This window comes from Zalophus californianus, chromosome 10, assembly GCF_009762305.2.
Source record: "Zalophus californianus isolate mZalCal1 chromosome 10, mZalCal1.pri.v2, whole genome shotgun sequence".
In the NCBI taxonomy this organism is placed as follows: domain Eukaryota; kingdom Metazoa; phylum Chordata; class Mammalia; order Carnivora; family Otariidae; genus Zalophus; species Zalophus californianus.
This window is the reverse complement of record NC_045604.1, coordinates 104,356,761-104,376,378: the sequence shown is the minus strand read 5'-3', so window position 1 is coordinate 104,376,378 and position 19,618 is coordinate 104,356,761. Positions and strand designations below refer to the sequence as shown.

The window sequence follows — 19,618 nt, the reverse complement described above, 5'->3', positions numbered from 1 at the left end:
GCTTCAAGAAACAAGACTGGGTGTAAATGGAGAGTAAAAAAATCAACACCACCTCCCCACTGGCCTGATTACCCCTGATCCTTCCATGTTATACAGTAATCCCTCCCCTGGAGACCAGAGGCTTGGCACTGTCGTGGTGGCCAAAGGGGGAGGGGCCGCAGGAAATAAAGTTAAAGGACGGGGGCCCACGAGAAAGCCACACCCTTGGCCTCTCCCTGGAAACTCTCAGCAGGGTTGAGGCCGCCTACCGCCCACGGTATCTCTGGGCAGAGACCACCAGCCCAAGAGTAGGCTCTCCAAGGAGCTCTGCCTGCTTAGGGCCCTCTGGAGAGCTGGGCAAGGCAGCACAAGCTTGGGATGACGGGCATTTCTGGACTCCCTGCAATCTCCTCCCTTCCACATTCTTCTCCATCTTCCTCTCTCGCTCCCTCCCACCCTCCCCGGCTCTCTGTCCCCCCCCCGCCAACCTCGGCTCCCTTACCAGGGCCCTGACTCTCTATTTCTTCTGCCTTCGTCCCCTCGACTGTCCAACGGGCTCTGACTCACTGTCCCCTTCATCTTCAGCAAGCCGATCGGGAAACTTCTTGCGTTTCCTGCGGACGTACGGGTGGCCAGGAAGGTGTTTATGCAACAGAGCCACCAGACACTGTTCTGTCTTCACCGTGCAGTTCAGCACATGGCTGCCTCGGCAGTTGTAAAGCTCAGCATTGGTAAACACTTGCTTCATGTCGGTAAGAAACTCCTGCACAGAGCGGTAGCTCCCACAGGAACATTTGTTCTGCATTGTCTGGAAGTCCATGGGGTGGGTGATGATGTCATAGTAATCCTCAGCCTCATCTCTGGTCACGGGCTCCCTGTGGAGAAGAACCAAATGGAGATCTGAGCACAGAAACCTTGTTTTCAGACCACCGTTCCCAGAACGCCCACCCCTGCTGAAATCAGCCAGCGGGCAGGAGGAGAAGAGGTGTGTTCACCCTGGACCAAGTGCTGTCTCTACTGGTCTGGGAAGGAATGCCCCCCCACACTTAGACATGTCCTAAAGGAAGGATCAGGGTCGTCCCTATGACCTCCGCTCGGCAAGGCCCCAGCCAGCTGGCTGGTTGCATGCTCGGAGCACCCCCCAGGCCAGTCCTGCTCCCCGGGGCCTGAGGACACAAAAGCCCACCTGAAGGGCCAGCTGAAGCGGTACTTCACAATCTTGTGGAGGATCTCTTCACACTTCTGCAACTCAAGGCTTTGCCTCCGGGAGCTCCGCTTGGTCTGAAGTACCTGGCACCAAAGAAAGAGACATGTTATTACAAGTCCAAGAGAAGAGTGGACAGAACAGAAAATGTATGTATCTTTTGAAAACAAAAGAAAAGGAAAAAAAAAAAAAGCTCAACCATCTTCTTGGAGCAGAGACAGTCAAAATCATCTGACATTCCAGTCAGGGAGAGCGCTCAGCCGGGGGCAGGCCTCTTCCCATCAGCCCGCCGGCCCCTCCCTGGCGGTCATGGATCAAAGCAGCCCAGGGCAGGCAGCAGCTGCCGTTACAGCAGTCCTGCTAGAGGTCGGCCAGAGAGGCCACTGTCACCAGCGTGCCGGGAGAGCAGATGGATCCGGGATCATGTGCATACCCGGAGGGGTATAAACGAGCCACCGCGGAGACCCGCACAGGTTACGGGGACCACCAGCAGCCAGTTCTCGGGGGGCTAGGGGCTCTGAGGAAGAAAAGCAAGAGGTACGATTCCTCTCCCAGGCCCTCCTGCTGCAAGCATGTACGTGGGAGCTAAGTGGCTAAGGAGGGGAGGGTGGGCGTCCCCTCCAGGGAGCCATCGCCACTGTCACTCACAGCGGTCGGAGCCCCAGGCTTGAAGGGTTAGTTAGGGCTGGGCCAGCGGAAGGATCTCGCATTGCCCTCAAGCTCCCTAATGGCTTGCTTTATGCCCCCTAACCCCCCACAACCCAATTTGCTCTGCCAAAATAAGTACGTTTTCAAGAGCCTCTGATTGTTCTTTAAAGCTCAAGTGAAATCTAAGTAAAACCACTAAAATTACGTTGGTTGAGGAGCAGAGGGGAGGATAACGCCCCTCCCACAACAACTGTGGGCAAAAGACCCAAGAGTGACTGAGGCTCCAACATTGCTGGCATTCCCACAATGGAGACCCAGCCCCTCTGAGCCACTGGAGACACATGGATACTATTTTAAAATCCTTAACAAGTCACGGGCTGCCTATTAACTGGAGGAGACGAAGTTTGCAGGCTACAGCAGGGGAATGCCGGACATAGCTGCTCCTGGGGGGCCTGTGCCCTCCGTCTGCCTACAGGCCCACCCAATTGCCGCATCAGCCTCCAAAGGGAGGGGGGAGGGGCCCCCAGCTGCTGCCCGATGGATTCCTGATGCTGGAGTGGGGGCTGAGAAACGATGGGTACGGGGAGGAGGCGAAATCACTCACCAGCTCTTCCACCTCCGCGTCGTCCACAGGTGGCACCTTCGGCCGAGACTTCCTGGTGGGATGCGGCTTCTTACCTGGCCGGCGTCCCGGCCTCGCCGCAGGGGGGATAACACCCTGCTTGCCCCGGACGGTCTTTCGAGGTCTCACTATAATGGAAAATGTGGATTCAGAGCTGAACAACGAGGACGAAGGGAGCATGCCTATGGGATGGGGAGAGCATCTGGCTGAAGAGAGCAACAGCTCCCTTTGGTCATAAGGCGCTCTTGCTCTTTTTTTTCTCCTGCCCTATCGGACCTGACACTTTAAAGGTAGAGAAGCAGATGAATGGATACCTTTCATCAACTGCCAAAGACCTTCTAAGAATCTCTTCCGAAGGCCAGTTCCTTCAGAATGGCTACTCTCTGTCCCCACTCTGTTCACAGCTACTCCTAGGAATGAGGCCTCTGAAGGAGTCAATGGCAAGCTGACTCACTCTGGAGGAGAGGCCGTTTGCTAATAGGTCTGCCTGGAATTCCCAGAGCCCAAGCTTGGCCTGTGAGTGTGTGTCCTTACACGTGAGATGGAATCTGACTGTAGGACAGTTCTCGCCTCCTAGTTCCCCCAAGTAATCCTATGCTCGCCACCACAATCTTCTGGGAGAAAAGCTCTTATCTACTCGAAGTCTTCCTCAGTGAATCCAACTTAAGGCCCACCCCAGTCCTGCTTTCTTGCATGTCTGAAAACCACAGACAACGGGCCAGGCCACTTCCATAAGAGCTCTGCCCAGGACCCCCAAAGGGAGAATTAGGAATACAAAGGACCCCAAGATGACCCGTGTCTCAGGTTGACAACAGGTGCTCGATGTCAGACAAACCACTATTTCTCAATACGTCCTCGGAGTGATGCTCCATTAGGATTAGCTCAGAGCTTCTCCACTGAACACATTTTCCCTTCAAAGAAGGGAGGTGACATTTGGACAGAGATGAGGGTATACAGAGCCAATGACACAAAGAATCAATAAACAATGTTTCATATTCTACTTCTAGACCCTGATAACGCTTCACTGGCTATTTTAAGATCTCTAAGCTCAAGGGGCACCTGGGTGGCTCAGATGGCTAAGCGTCTGCCTTCGGCTCAGGTCATGATCCCGGGGTCCTGGGATCGAGCCCCGCATCAGGGAGCCCGCTTCTCCCTCTGCCTCTCTCTCTCTCTCTGACTCTCATGAATAAATAAATAAATAAAACATTAAAAAAAAAAAAAAAACAAACTCTAAGCTCAAGACCAGGCTTGGAAGAAAGAATAAGAAACTGACACCAAGGATGAAACTCAAAATGCTAGAGACAGCCACCAACCCAGGGCCTTGAGTTGGGAACTAGGGAACACATCTTTCGTGGCCTAAAAGGTGGAACAGACAAAGGGCTCTCAGATACCAATACTTCCCAGACCCCTTTGGCAGGTAAGACCCTAGAAAGCTGGACAGAACAATTTTTTGGAAATAAAACAGTAACTTGCAAGTGGAAAGCTATCACTACTCTGAAAATAAACAAAATGAGTACACTGTCACATTCAGAATCTATTCCCTGACAACCCTGCATCCCAATCATATTCTCCAGCTAGCAGACGACGTCTCTTCATAATCTGGGGTTAAGGGACTACTTGTGTCCTGACCCTGGACAACTGGGAAATCATGCCTAGTGAACAAACAAAAGGAGCTCTGTAGGAATGAGAGAAATTAAGGTATCCCAAATGAGAGCCCTGCAAGATTGGAAAGATGGGGACAGGCGTACACACCCAAACTCCTCAGGTTTTAGCAGCACCCCTCCTGTAAAACTGGTCATGCCAAGCATCTTCTCAGACTCCTTATACCAAGGTCTAAACACTCAGAGTGCTGTGATCTTGGGAACTGTACCATCTTTTCAAAAGCTCACCAAAATCTTGATCTGTGGTCTTTTTTTTTTTTTTTTAAGTTACAGCCTTTCTGTGTTTTTTTTTTAAGATTTATTTTGAGAGAGTGAGAATGAGAGAGAGAGAGAGAGAGTACATGAGAGGGGGGAGGGTTAGAGGGAGAAGCAGGCTCCTCCCCGAGTGGGGAGCCTGATGCGGGACTCGATCCCGGGACTCCAGGATCATGACCTGAGCCGAAGGCAGTCGCTTAACCGACTGAGCCATCCAGGTGTCCCAATCTGTGGTCTCTTATTCTACTAATCTACTAGGAAGGGTATATTTTGGATATATATACCCCTGGAGGAGGCTGTAAAAGGCTAGACTGCAGAGCTTTAGGTTTAAACATGAAAATGCCTCATGAAGAATGGCTGTTAGAGAGTGAGTCAATGTGGTTAAGTGTAAAGGAAGAGTCCCCCCCAAAACCCCCCACTGGCATCTAGTGAAAAACAGATCTGAACCTTCCTAACAACCAACCACCCTAAGCCATGAAAAAACTAGTCTTCTCTTTTCAAACTAGCGAAGCTAGATCCCCGCCCACTATAAGAAAATCACGTGACCAGAGGAAAACTCACTTCTCTGAAAGCAACAGTGCAACACAGCCCAAACCACTGTTAGAGGAGAGGACAGTGAGCCTAGGCCTTCCTCACCCATGGTCCCCACACTGTCCCCACACACTGAGAGGCTCGAACCAGCAGACTCGTCATAAACACACCTGGAGCCTCGAATTCCACTAAATGTCGGACCAAATGGACCTACAGAGGGCTGATGATCTTAAGACCAAGCCATCCAACTCCCACTAGGAAGGTGGTTACATGGCACCTTGAAAATCCCTTCAAAAACCACGGCAGTGGAGTCACCGCACAGCCAAAACATGTGAGAGAAAGATGAGGGCCCGACAGCACTGCCGGGTGGGTGGGTGGCTACTGCCAGCCCAGTCTTTCCCAGGGCAGCTTGGGAAACCGTGAGGTCAACTACAAGGGCAAGCTGAGTACTTACATCGCAGACCAGCCACCTCATAATCCTCCTCCTCCTCCTCCTCCTCCTCCTCCTCGTCCTCGCTCTCATCATCTTCACTGTCCTCAGAGGCAGACTCTTCGGTGTAATTTCTGTGGGGAGGGAAACATATGTAGGGAACGCGGGTCTAGGCCAAAGTGGTCCTAAGAACGAACAAAGTCCCACGGGGATCCTCTTCACAGACCGGGCAGATGCGATGACTGAGGGCAGGGAGCCTGAATCGAGGCTAGGACATGGGCAACAGCACGGAAGCCCAAGCGGGCCTCCTCCAACAGGCCCCAAATGCTTCGGATAAGACACCAATAGCAACAGAAATCAAGACCAAAATACAACCCCACCTCTCCTCACATAAAACAATACAAAACCGATTCATTCCTTTTTTCTCAAGAAATTATCTCAAGATAATATAACATTTCAGATATTAAAAGCTGTTCCCAACTCTGGGGTGGACTGAAGGGATAAACAGCCCGGACAGGTGTTACTCCACCTTGACGGTCCCCCTCTAGGGGTGGAACAGCTTGCAGATGACCGTAACATCAAAGCAATGGTAATCCCAGCTCCGAACAGGTGGTCCAAAGCCCCGCCATGTCAGGGTAAGTGTGCCTTACTTGGCTCTAAGTGCGGTGGGAGTGGAGTGAGAAATAACTGAGTAACGGTGTTAGATGCGGTCAGGGTCAAACAGCTCTGCCCTCTCAGAGACCAAGCCAGAAGCGTACGTGGTACGTATAGAGCATCTATAAGCTGTCCTTTCACCACCTCAAACTGCAATGTGGAAAACAATGGTATTATCTTGTCAAATAAAAGGCATATCCTCTTTACAAGGCCTTATTGGGATCAGGGTGAAAAACAAAGCACCACCTCTACCCTCAGGGTACCAACAATCTCGGGGGAAGACAGTCACACGTAAGACTAACCATAGAGGCAAGATGCACCAAAAGACTGAGAGATTGGACGCTTGGTTGGAACACAGAGAGGAAGAATTAACCCTAAGAATATAAAAACAACATCTTTTAGACAGGCTGTAGTCAGTGCCCTCAGTTCTGGGGAGAGGGAATATTCCCAGCGAGGAGGAAAGCCCAGCAGGCAAGGATACCCAGTCAACAGCCTGCACCGAGCACACAACATGGGAATAAGGGCTCATAAAAACATAGACCAGTACTGTATAAGAATCTCAAAAATCAGGCCAGGGAGTTTGGACTTTATTCTAGAGGCAATGGAAAGACTTAAGTCTTAGGATAGTGACACGAACTTATCTTTATGCCTTACATAAACCATTCTGGTACCCACACCAAAGCTGGATGAACAGGAGGGGCAAAACATGAGGTAAGGAGTTGAGAAGCCGCCGAAGGAGTTCAGAGGAGAGATGGAAGAGAGTCAACCGACAGCAGAGACCACGGAGAGGTGCAGCAGGAGACTGACTCAGGAGACGTGTGGACACAGAACTGACGTAAATGAACTGAGCATGGAAGCAGAGGGAGAGGAAGATGTTCAAGTTGACCCCAGAGTTCTAATCATGATAAAGAAGGAAAACAACAGGTATGGGTAAGGAAGGTCAGGAGTTTCAGGACTCTGAGCAGGGGGTGGTTGCAGAAGTAATTCAGAAGATGGCAAAGTAGAAGCGTTAAGGCAAAGGGAGATAAACTGTTAACTGAGAAGGTATGATCCAGAAGATACAGGACATGTCTAGTAGCGAAAACCAGGAATGTCAACATCAAGCTAAAATGAAATCAGAGCCCTCTGAGCTCCTACTTAAGTAACCCCGATGATCAGGCTCCGTACGCAAAAATGAACTTAAAACTCCTTAGAATCATTCCGTTTGAGTAACTAAAGCTTAACTGTAACGGCCATTTCACTTCTTTGTTTTGAGAGAAGAAATTCTCACCTGCCACGGGAGTTGCGCCTGGCGGTCGCAGGCTGGCAAGCAGGGCACTGCCACTCGCCGTCTGGGACCTCGTAGAGGGCTGGCCTCAGACAGAACAGGTGGAAGGCTTTATTACATTCATCACACAAGATCAGTTTGTCATCCTCACCTGCAAGGAGAAAAACTTGTGCAGCATTGTTGGGAGCACGGCAATGGTCCGCGAACTCTAACAAAGAGCCACTCAGCCTCGATTAACAGCATGGGGGAGCAGACAGTCTAGCGTAGTGTTATCACTTTCTTTTTAAGTACAGTCATTTCTGATAAGAAATGTAGCATAAACTAGGCTACTGGTAATTTAAGACTCAGGTCTTCTGACTTATATCCCCAAATCTAGCTCGGCCTAGGGAGGACAGTTAAAACATTTACAAAGTAGCAGCAAAAACCAAGTCATAGTAGGAAAGGTGGCTGTTCATCTCCCACTGAGACATGAATCCCGCATGAAGTCTTACATTTCCTGCCCACCCTCTTCCTCGACCCCCAACACTTCCCAACTCCTATCTGATATGGTTCTCTTAAAACACTCAGTGTCAAAAATGCACGGAACCAACCTGACATGGTCACTTCTCTCTCCTTCATTCTGAAACAGCATTTAGAGCAACTGATAGATTTTTCACAGGTCTTTCTAACCTTGGGAATTAAATCCTAACCTACTTCACAAAATAATGTTAGCCACTGAGAAGTCAATCGCCTGAGGGCTATTAGTCATGAAGTTCCTTTCACACGGGCTCTGAAAGCTGTGACCATTAAAGAGTCCCAAAAGCCTTGCTCTGTAGGACTCAGTGCCAGAGGGCCCAAACCGAAGTATTCCTCCCAGTGTGCAAATACTGCCCTCTGCTGACAGACGTCTTACTTCGTGGAGGACTAAAAACTCCGGGAGATGATAAGAGATTTAAAATTTTAGGTTAATGTGTTCCCTGTGGAAAATTTAAAGACTGGAGAGATAAACTGCTCTTATACTCAAACTTGAGGAACAAAGGGCTTGCTCTGATTTACTGTCATGTTATTTAAAAGAGTAGCATTTTACAGACCTCCAGAGGAAGGTAAAATCTGTCCCACTATACTTCAAAGTTGTGTGCACAGAATTCTTCAGCGGAGGAAATATCTTTGGAATGGGAAATCCTAGTCCCTTCTACACTCAGATAAGTAACACCGATCTAAATATACCTTTCTTTCGACAAACTTTGCATCGAGCATTTTCTGCTGACATATCCCACTTGATACAGGCATCAAGCATCCCAAGTAGGACATGCATCCTGGAAAAAGTCTGAGCTTCACGGATTGCTGTCTTCCATTTTTCCAGAGCAGATGCAACCTAAACAGAGACCAAACCAGGTCAGCATTACTACAATGACCTCAAGGACATGACATGTAGATTCTTCACATAACACTGACAGAGTATGCACTGAGAGCACTAGGAACAGAAGAGGCGAGAGAATGCTAAGTATGTTTACCTCCTAGAGATTCTCCACCCTCACCCATTTATTTTACAGCAGAAATCAAGGCTCTGAAGAGTGAAAAAACTTGCCAAAGCTTACACAGAGAATTAAGGCAGGGGTGGGGGATGATCAGAGACCCGTCTCTTCCAGTGAAATCCACTTAAAAATTCAGTATCATTTAACACTTACGGAAATGCTAGCGTGCAACCATGTCCTGAGCTAACACAACTTTGGTTAATTAAGATGATGGGTCTCTGCATTATGTGCCACAATCCCAGATTACAGGGCCTGGATATTACAGTAAATACTATCTATATAGCATTCAACAACACTTAAAAATATTAAGTACTGATACAAAGCATTCTTCTTGACTTTATCACCAACTTCTAACTAAGTGAAAATTTCAGAGGGTCAGGGCTGACTTCTTTCTGGGCAGTTACTCTCCGCTTAATAGACACTGCCTCCTCCCATCATCAGAAAATGCAAATTAATTCAGAATTACCCAGGAAAAGCACACTTAGGATGGGGGAAAATATAATCAGGAATTTCAATAATAAAACACAGCACTCACTCTTATAAAACAGACATTCTAAGGAAAAACAGAAATGCCATTTTAGGATAATTCACTTATTTGTATTACTGTTTCATTAAGTCAAATGTGTTTTTTTAGGTCTTCAAAGTATTTCTTGCCTAAATGATTAGGTAAGCATCTGCACAGACAAATGCCTGTCTGTAGTTGAGCTACTTCTGAAGCTGTGGTGGGAGGGTTGAGAGAGGGGAACAAAGGCTGCCCTTTCTCTTTCTTATGGAAACAGAACCACAGAGAGCCCTGTGTGTTTAATTTCATAAATAACAAGAATACGCAATATAAACACAACAAAAATGAGAAGCTGCTGAAGCTCTAGTGGAATCTGGCCCATTCCTTACTCCAACCTCCACTGCAGCTATTTCAACAACTGTCCTCAAAATACAGCACAGCTGCTTTCCTCCCCACTCAGAGCTCCTCCGTAAACTGGGAGGTCCACAACCACAGCTTGCCTCGCTGACCTTCTCCCGAAGGGCAGTGGAGAGCTGACATATGCCATCACACAGGTCCTCTTACTGCGCTAACAACCAACATCCTGTCAATGGAATATAAATTTTTTTTTAAGATTTTATTTTTTGACAGAGACATAGCGAGAGAGGGAACACAAGCAGGGGGAGTGGGAGAGGGAGAAGGAGGCCTCCCGCCGAGCAGGGAGCCCGATGCGGGGCTTGATCCCAGGACCCTGGGATCATGACCTGAGCCAAAGGCAGACACTTAACGACTGAGCCACCCAGGTGCCCGTGGAATATAAATTTAAGAATTTTAGGTTCAGCCCCTAAAAAGAGTACCTACTGGGAACAGGCTGAAAATGGCTAAAATGGGCTTTCCTGTCCTCTAGTGGACACTCAGATGCACACAAGTAGTCAGGAAAAAGTCCTATCAGCAGACAGTACTGCCTTTTACTTATTTCCTATAAATTTTAAGATTTGAGCACTCAATAGGGCATCTGGCCTCATTAAAAACAACAACAACAACAACAACCTGGGGCACCTGGGGGGCTTAGTAGGTTAAGCGTTCAACTCTTGGTTTCAGCTCAGGTCATGATCTCAGGGTCATGAGATCAAACCCAGGTCAGGATGAGCGCAGAGTCGGCTTCAGATTCTCTCTCCCTCTGCCCCTCCCTCTACACTCACTCTCTCCCTCAAATAAATAAATCTTTAAAAAAAAAAAAACCCTGAAAGATCTTAGGAATAAACTTAACCTAATTTTAATACAGATTGAGATATAATTTATGTTAAGTTCACTTGTGAAGAAAATAATGGTTTTACATATATTTGCAGAGCTGTACAACTATTAACATAAATCTTAATGAGAACATTTTCATCACCCCAAAAAGAAACCTTGTAGCCCCGCTAGTAGTCACTCCCTATTCCCCACCCGAAACTACCACTTCCCCAGCCCTAGGCAACCACTAATCTACTTTTGGTCCACTTCTTCTGGACATTTTATATATAACGTGTGGCTTCTTGGAGCATAATTTTTCTAGGGCCATCCACATAGTAGCATGGAATAGTACTTTATTCCATTTTAATTGCTGAATATTTTTCCATTGTATGGATCAATCAATCACGTTTTGTTTACCCATTCATCAGTTGATGGACACCTTGGCTGTTTCCATTTTTTTGGCTATCATAAATAATACTGCTATGAACATTTGTATAACCTTCGTATATTATTTTTGCCCAAGGTCTCATAGCAATTTGGGACTAGATCTCCTTCACATCTCCAGATCCCCAATACCAATGCTCTTGACATTACAGATACCGGATAATCACTAGCATCCTGTTAAACCCACAGTTATCCACCTAGACCAGCCTAGATTCCAACCAACCTCTAATTTTGAAGGAAAAACATTAGGCACTCAAGATTTGAAAGACCATCCTGGTTTCCTACCATTGGGAAAAAAATTCCAAACAGTCCAGCACATTAAAACAAAAACCCCATACAATATTCAAACACACTGTTTTTTTTTGTTTTGTTTTTTAAAGACACAGTTTTTAGGAACAGATGAACAGTGGCAACTAAGTTTTGACGTTCAACACTGGTGGTATCTGGTAAAATCCTGTGTCTCACAATGCTGCTGGGAGGCTAAACACATTATTCTAATGAAAATTTCAAATTCTCTATCATGTTTAAATAAAGGTGGTCCCTAGGTAGAAGTGGGTGTAACAGAATCAAAGAGAAGCCAGCTTATATGCAAAGTCTATATTAATCCCTTTACTAACAGTAAAAAGGTAACATCCTATCTTGCAAGGACAGTACAAGGCTTCTTCCACAAAAGAACATTTAAAATGGAAAATCAGATAATCAGGTTGTCAGGACAAATGCATCCAAAGTAAACAGAGAGCCTAACAGAACTGAGGATTTTGCCAAATTATACAAGGTCTTTCCCACTTAAGACAAAAAAAATGAAATATTAAATTTTGAAATCATCAGGACTATTACAAAACGGGATTCGAGAAACAATCTACTTTTGTAAGTAAGGAAACTGAAACCCATACTAAAGACTAATATTAACTAACTCACGCAACCACCTAGTGCCCGCCGAAAAACGCTGGCCTGGGCTAAGTGGAAACCTTCAAAGCAAAGAACAGTGGAAAATTTCAGAGCTGTGGCAAAGCTGACCTTTGGTCAGAAACTGCAGGCAGGGCATAATGCCATTTTAATGGAGAACATTGTTGAACTACTTAATAGGCAACCTAATTGATTTTCCAAGAAACTCTTCCATGCTTTCCATTTGTGTACTATGTGTCTGGGCCCCAAGGTTAAATTCTGCAGTGCTCAAATTTTCCTCCCCAATCAAAACTAAGAATGAAGTCTCATATGACAAGCTACAAAGAGGTTACTTTGCTATGGGGAGGAGTACTAAAAAAGAATTTAAGAATTTACAGCCACTACTTCCCAACGAGAAGAAAATGTTACTGGTAAGGAAATGTCAAGGAAAGATCACGTCAAGAAAGAGACTCCTCTGGACAGAGTTAAAAACAAAACCCATGCAGTACTTGGCAAGGCTAAAACTGATGCCTAATGAGAAGAGACTCAGCAGAAGAGACTATAAACTAATGTCTTAGACTTTACCTGGAAGGTGACCTACATGCTATGTAGCCATTAAAAGGGGCACACAGGAAGTGAAAACCCAATCCCAGAAAGATACTGACACGAACAGACCTTGATCTAACTGAATCTTAGTTCTTCATTCCACTTACCCTCCCACCCAGAAGGACTCTCCCTTCATCATGCATCCCCCTGGCCTTGGGAAGAAACGGGGAAACTTGACACGGTGTACAAATATCTGAGGTTAGAGGGTAAACTCATTCTATGTAAACTCAAGAGGGCAAAATAAGGAGCAACTGTCAAAGAGGAGAAAGCCAATTTCAGTTCAATCCAACCAGGCCTATGCCCCCTTCCATGACTGGATTAACTCCTATTTATTCTTCAAACCCCAGCTGACACAACTGCTCCTCTGGGGAGTTTTCCCTACTTTGCCCTAGGTGTCCCTCACAGGTAGCCTGAGTCCTGTGCTTTTTCGTCAGGACCTGTCACTCCACCACAACCATCCCTCCCACTCCAACGGGACTCCTGGAGGGCAAGGACTTCTGGCTTCTACTCATCACTACAACCTCCGGACCCACCACAGGACTGCCCAAGACAAGTCTTTACCAGCTGGTTGTGAAAAGAAGGGGGAGAGAGAAATCAAACACAAAGGGAAGTATTCTATGGGATAATGCCTGGGACGTTTCCCTTAATGTAGTGGTTTCAAATTCTTTTCTTTCTAAGTAATCTTAAGTAGAAAGCTAATAGACAAAACAGAAAAAATGGAGCTGCTAACTATTCTAATAAAGACAAACCAGAGACAACGTAAAGTTCATCAGTAAGGAATTAAGGCGCTGAGAAAACACGGTATCACGTAGATCTATAATGGACTGAAAGTGGGGAGACAGATAGAATATGTTGATGGATAGAGACTGCAGAACATGACGCAGATGATTCCATTCTGTAAAATTCCAATAAAACTATCTTCATGTGCATATAGAAAACACACCAAACTACTGAAGACAGATAATCCTGGGGAGCAAAACTAGGATGGGAGTTGTTTCATATTTTACTTACCTCTCACACTGGATTTACTTACAATGAGCATGTTACTTTTAAAACTTAAACCAGAAAACTGGATATCCACATGCAAAAAACTGAACTTAAACCCTTAAGTCTACAAATAATAATTCAAAATGGATCAAAGATTTAAATGTAAAAGCTAAAATTCTAAGACCTGTAGAAGAAAACAGAGGGGAAGGAAACTGGATTTGTGATGCTGAATTTGGCAATGATCTCCTGGATATGACACCGACAGCAGAAGCAACAGAAGAAAAAACAGATAAGGTAAACTTCATCAAACCTAAAAACTTTTGTGCATCATAGGATGGCATCAAGAGAATGAAAAGGCAGCTCACAGGATGGGAGAATATATTTGCAAATCATACATCTAATAAAGGATTAATAGCCAGAACATATGAAGAACCTACATAACTCAATGACAAAAGACACATAATCCAATTAAAAGACAGCTAAAGGACTCAAAGACACATTTCCCCAAAGAAGACAAATGGCCAACAAGTACATTGTTCATCACTAATTATTAGGGAAATGCAAATCAAAACCACGAGCTATCACTTCACACCCATCAGGATGACTGGAAACACAGAAACAGAACGTAAGAGGCATTGGCAAGGATGTGGAGAAATGAGAACCCTGTGCACCACCAGAGGGCGTGTAAAATGGTGCAAGGCTGTGGAAAACAGCAGTTTTTGAAAGCTGGCAGTTCTTGAAAAAGTGAAACGGAATTACTATATGATGTAGCTCTTCAACTTCTAGGTATATAGTCGAAAGAACTGGAAGAACTGGAATAGACAGTTGTATGCCCATGTTCCCAGCAGCATTACTAGACGTGAGGGCCATCTGGCTGCACTATCTGTCATCCCACTGTTCTCCAGGATGACTGGCTGGTGTGGCTGGTTAGATGGCTGTCTCCTCCCTCGCTCACTGTGCGACCCTCCTGAGGCCGTGCACCTGGCCATAGAGGGCAACCTTCTCCGACAGATCAGGATCCTTCGGTCAAGGGTATACAGCTGCGCTCCCCGGCTAGAGGCTCCAAACAAGCTCTTCAAGTCCACAGCAGCATACCCACAATAGCAAAAAGTGGAAATGAGTGTATCGCCAGATGGATACAGAATGTGGTGTATACACAGAATGGAGTATTACTCAGTCTTAAAGGGAAATTCTGGCACATAACACAACATAGATGAGCTTTGAAAAAACATTATGCTATAATCCATTAAGAGACTCTTAATCTCAGGAAACAAACTGAGGATTGCTGGAGTGGAGGGGGTGGGAGGGATGGGGTGGCTGGGTGATGGACACTGGGGAGGGTATGTGCTATGGTGAGCGCTGTGAATTGTCTAAGACTGATGAATCACAGACCTTGCCCCTGAAACAAATAATTCATTATGTTTTTTTAAAAAAGGAAAACATTATGCTAAGTTAAATAAACCAGTCACAAAAGGACAGATACTGTGGGTGCCTGGGTGGCTCAGTCGTTAAGCGTCTGCCTTCGGCTCAGGTCATGATCCCAGGGTCCTGGGATCAAGTCCCAGATCAGGCTTCCTGCTTGGCAAGAAGCCTGCTTCTCCCTCTCCCACTCCCCCTGCTTGTGTTCCCCCTCTCGCTGTGTCTCTGTCAAATAAATAAATAAAATAAAATAAAAAAGGACAGATATTGTGATTCCACTTCTATGTAATAATACTCAGAGTAGCTGAATCCATAGACACAGAAAGAAAATGGGGGTTGAGGGCACAGCGAAATGGGTAGTGTAGTCTTTAGTGGGCATAGTTTCAGTTTGGGAAGATAAGGTTCTGGAGATGGATGGTGGTGACAGGTGCATAACACTGTGAATGTACTTAACACAGAACATAAAAATGGTTAAGATACTACATTGTTCCTTATGTGTATTTTACCATCATTTTTAACAATTTAAAAACCGCTATCACCTTTTAAAAATCAATCACAGCCCTGGTAAAAGGGGATGGGGGCACTGTGAGACCTTATCCAACTGTGCTCCACAGAAGAGTTTGAAAGCCACAACATTTAGCAGAAGTGAGAAAAATGGAACACTGACTCAGGGAACAGTGCTTTACAGGAGGTAAAAGCACTGGGTTAGACTATTTTAAAATCAGATCCACTCTCCTACAGTTACGAAACTGCATCTTCACGAACAAAATACCTTTGCTTCCTCTGCCAGTTTCTTCTCTTCATCCACCTCTTCCGTCTTTACCGAATCTTCACTTTGGAGTTTTCTTCTCTTTTGCTTGGGAGCCATGAAGCCTTGGAGAAACTTCTTTATGACACTGGCTTGTAGGGCAATAACACACTCACCAAAATCCTTCAGTTTCTCTAATGAGATCACCTACAGGAAATGACGGAAACAACAGAATGAATGAAAGGCCAAGATGACAGGAGACTATCCTCCCCTCCCCACACCCCGACTCCGGTCATCTCTGTGTACTACTCTTACTTGATGTGGGTTGTGGGGGGAAGCTAATTTTAAGCATGTTCAGTGGCAGCTCCCCACCAGTTTCAGTGTCACTGGGAAAGTTTATCCAAAAGCAACTTCACTGGGGGTTTTCCTAGGGGGTAAAGGCCTTTTACTGAAGCTAACCCCTCCCCACATGTGGTAGTAAAATTCTACATTTACTCAAAATAACGCATGCTGTCTGCTTAAAAGAAAAAAAAAAGGAGACTATCCTTGACTAAATTCAAATCAATCTGGGCCCCAAATGGGTCACACAACATGAATTTGCCTTGGTCCTCAGTTTCAATGGGTGGTTTATACATTTAAAAGCAGCTGACTACCTCCATTTACCCAGCAATGGGACCTATGGGATGCTGAAACTTGCTCTACTTAAGGAAGTTGGGGAGCTCATTCACTCACTCAGCAACTGGGTGTTTACTATATGCAAACTACAGTCTCAGGGCAAAGAAAACTGAGAAGGAAAATAAACATTTACTGACCCACTGGCTTACAAACTATAAGCCAGGTAATATGCTTTCCATACTTGGTGTCATCTAAGCCTCACTTTATTTTATGGATAAGGACAGAAGCAAAATCATTTTGATCCAAGTCACACTCCTGAGTGGACGCTACGTTCTCAGTCATGCAAAACGTCAATTTAAAAAATACCACTTTATAACTACAAAGAAAAACAAAGAATGATGATAATCCAATGTTAGCAAGGTGTAAGCCTGGGTTTGGCACAAAGTAGGCAACTGACAAATATTTGCTAAATAAACAAAAAAGTAAATATCGTATTTGAAACTGGCAAAATATTTAGTGTTGAATAATTCTTTAAAAAATCACTAGAACAGGGGCGCCTGGGTAGCTCAGTTGTTAAGCGTCTGCCTTCGGCTCAGGTCATGATCCCAGAGTCCTGGGATTGAGCCCCGCCTCAGGCTCCCTGCTCCACAGGAAGCCTGCTTCTCCCTTTCCCACTCCCCCTGCTTGTGTTCCCTCTCTTGCTGTCTCTCTGTCAAATAAATAAATAAAAAATCTTTAAAAAAAAAATCATTAGAACAATAAAGATATTTAAATCCTTTTTCCCACAAAATGTACCATGAATTCATAACCAGACTAATTTTTTTTTCTTTTTTAGATTTTATTTACTTGACAGAGACACAGCGATAGAGGGAACACAAGCAGGGGGAGTGGGAGAGGGAGAAGCAGGCCTCCCACAGAGCAGGGAGCCCGATGCGGAGCTTGATCCCAGGATCCTGGGATCACGACCCAAGCCAAAGGCAAACGCTTAACGACTGAACCACCCAGGCGCCCCCCCCCCTTTTTTAGATTTTATTTATTTATTTGACAGAGATAACCAGACTAATTTAAAAAAAGGCTGGGGGTGCCTGGCTGGCTAAGTTGGTAGAGCACGTGACTCTGGATCTCAGGATTGTGAGTTTGAGCCCCACAGTGGGTACTGAGATTACTTAAAAAAATAAAAATTAAAAAAAGGGAGAAAGAGAAAGCTACATATATAAGATGTATATATAATCTGCTAATTCTAATAGCAAAGAAATAAAAATACAAAAGTCTTACAGTAAAAGATTTATCCTATCAACTCCATGGGTTATTTTATGTACCCCAAAGCGATATAAAGACGTAAAGAAATGGAATGTACTTACAAATTGAGAAAAAAAAGATGCAACTGCTCAAAAAAACACATGACTAACACACACGCTGTAACACATATGAATAATTTGAAAAGACCCACAATTATTAGTATCTTTGGAGTTACGTGGATTTTATTATTTAAAATCAGTAAAAAGCATTTTAGTATTTTCTGATGGACAGTATTTTTCAATCTTCTCTCCTGCTGTGATATCTAAATCTATCTCATGTGGAACATGGGGTCTCCTGAATTGGTTCATCTACACCATGTGAGGGTCTTTCTGAGCAGTGACAGGACTCTAAACAGGCCTTGAAATGTACCCATTTACCAGCATGAGTGCTACCCAACATTAAGCATAACCCTACTGAGCTGATCAGTATAAACGACGGACAAAACAGGCATCAATCACATGGGAATATTATAGATATGTTAAATAATGTTTCAGTTCTGTGACTCCAGGACCAGTTTTCATTCAACTTAGTAGAAAATCACTTTTTGGGGTGCCTGGCTGGCTCAGTCAGTGGAGCATGCGACTCTTGTTCTTGGGGTTGGGGGTTCAAGCCCTTCACTGGATGTAGAGAGTACTTAAAAGTAAAATCTTAGGGGCACCTGGGTGGCTCAGTCCATTAAGTGTCTGACTTCGGCTCAGGTCATGATCTCAGGGTCCTGGGATCAGCCCTGCGCGATGGGCTCCCTGATCAGTGGGGAGTCTGCTTCTCCCTTTCCCTTGCCCCTCCCCCCGGCTCATGCTCACTCTCTCAAATAAATAAATAAAATCTTTAAAAAAAAAACTTAAAAAAACAAAACCAGAAAAGCTCTTTTTGAACAAAGGATCTAAGCCAATGATTAGATTTTTCTGGATATCAATGGAAAAATATCAAACGGAGAATTTTTGGTTCCACAAGCCTTTCAAAAACAAACCCACACATGATTTCCAGGGTCATCTGGGCAAGTCAAGAACAATATCAGGGAATAATTCCAAACTGAGTTTCCATGAATAACAGATCTCCTAAGGGTGTTTGCTTATGGTTCTTACCCGAGCTTCAAATTCTGATGTTTCTTCCACATAACCAAGTCCCCCCTTTTGTAATCTTGTTGCAACTTCAATGAGATCACTACGAAGAAAGTTTAAAAGCTCCTGGTTGCCATCACAGGATTTTAGACCCAAATTAGGCTTCCGGGCCAGATGAATAGAATGAATGATGTCCTGGTACCTAGAAAAGTTGGGGGCAGGGAGGGAAAATAAACTCTGAATGATAAGTCTCATTTCTAGAAGACTTACTCAGATCTTCATCTCTCCTTGGTGATTTCTTCAGTTTCGTGTTTCTTGTACAAATTTTCAAATTTCTCTTATTCTTGATTCATTTGAAAAACACCCTTCTTTTTTTCAGTTATTTGATAGTCCTAGTACCTGAAGTGTCCTGCTTTACCTAGTTCTCATTCATGGTTCCTGGTCTGCATATTATTTTTTTAACCTTTTTACCATGAGTTTCTTGGGATTTTATCTGTGGAAATTCTTTGAGGCCTGGTTTGAAGTTGTGCTCCTCCAGAGAACGGGCACTTGCTCATGTCAGTTACCAGGAATGCTACCAACCTGAGACAACTTTAAATCACCTGCCTGGAATGCCTCCTAACATAGTAAAAACGTGAAACAGGGCTGAAACTCTACACAAGGACCTTCGTGTTCACTCTCACACTAAAGATTAACCTGCTGAGGTCCCAGCAATAGACTGGCGAGTCCGTAGGCTTCACTGTTGGCTGCTTTTTTTTTTTTTAAGATTTTATTTATTTATTTGAGAGAGAGAGAATGAGACAGCATGAGATGGGGGAGGGTCAGAGGGAAAGCAGACTCCCCTGCAGAGCAGGGAGCCTGATGCGGGACTCGATCCTGGGACTCCAGGATCATGACCTGAGCCGAAGGCAGTCGCTTAACGGACTGAGCCACCCTGGCGCCCTCACTGTTGGCGTCTTACAACAAAATGAAAACTAGAGCTCAAGGTCATCTCAGTTGAAGTATACTAAGTTCCCATTTCATTCTTAATAAGCATTTTCAATATTATTTTCCTCTGAATACAACTTCATTGTGT

At 45.0% G+C, this 19,618-nt stretch overlaps 1 protein-coding gene across 3 annotated transcripts in view; it reads right to left on the bottom strand.

Moving 5' to 3' along the window:
- The window catches only part of BAZ1B (bromodomain adjacent to zinc finger domain 1B), a 69,640-nt gene that overhangs the window by 1,380 nt on the left and 48,642 nt on the right, over positions 1-19,618 (bottom strand). For 2 of the 3 annotated variants that reach the window (XM_027611329.2, XM_027611332.2), the window contains 8 exons: positions 18,568-18,745; positions 15,593-15,775; positions 8,458-8,605; positions 7,255-7,402; positions 5,355-5,464; positions 2,436-2,581; positions 1,166-1,269; positions 547-854 (listed from right to left, as the gene is read on the bottom strand). In XM_027611329.2, coding sequence (XP_027467130.1) covers positions 547-854; positions 1,166-1,269; positions 2,436-2,581; positions 5,355-5,464; positions 7,255-7,402; positions 8,458-8,605; positions 15,593-15,775; positions 18,568-18,745 — 1,325 coding nt within the window. Of the gene's footprint in view, positions 1-481; positions 855-1,165; positions 1,270-2,435; positions 2,582-5,354; positions 5,465-7,254; positions 7,403-8,457; positions 8,606-15,592; positions 15,776-18,567; positions 18,746-19,618 lie in introns of all 3 variants that reach the window. The other variant, XM_027611331.2, reaches the window with a different exon arrangement.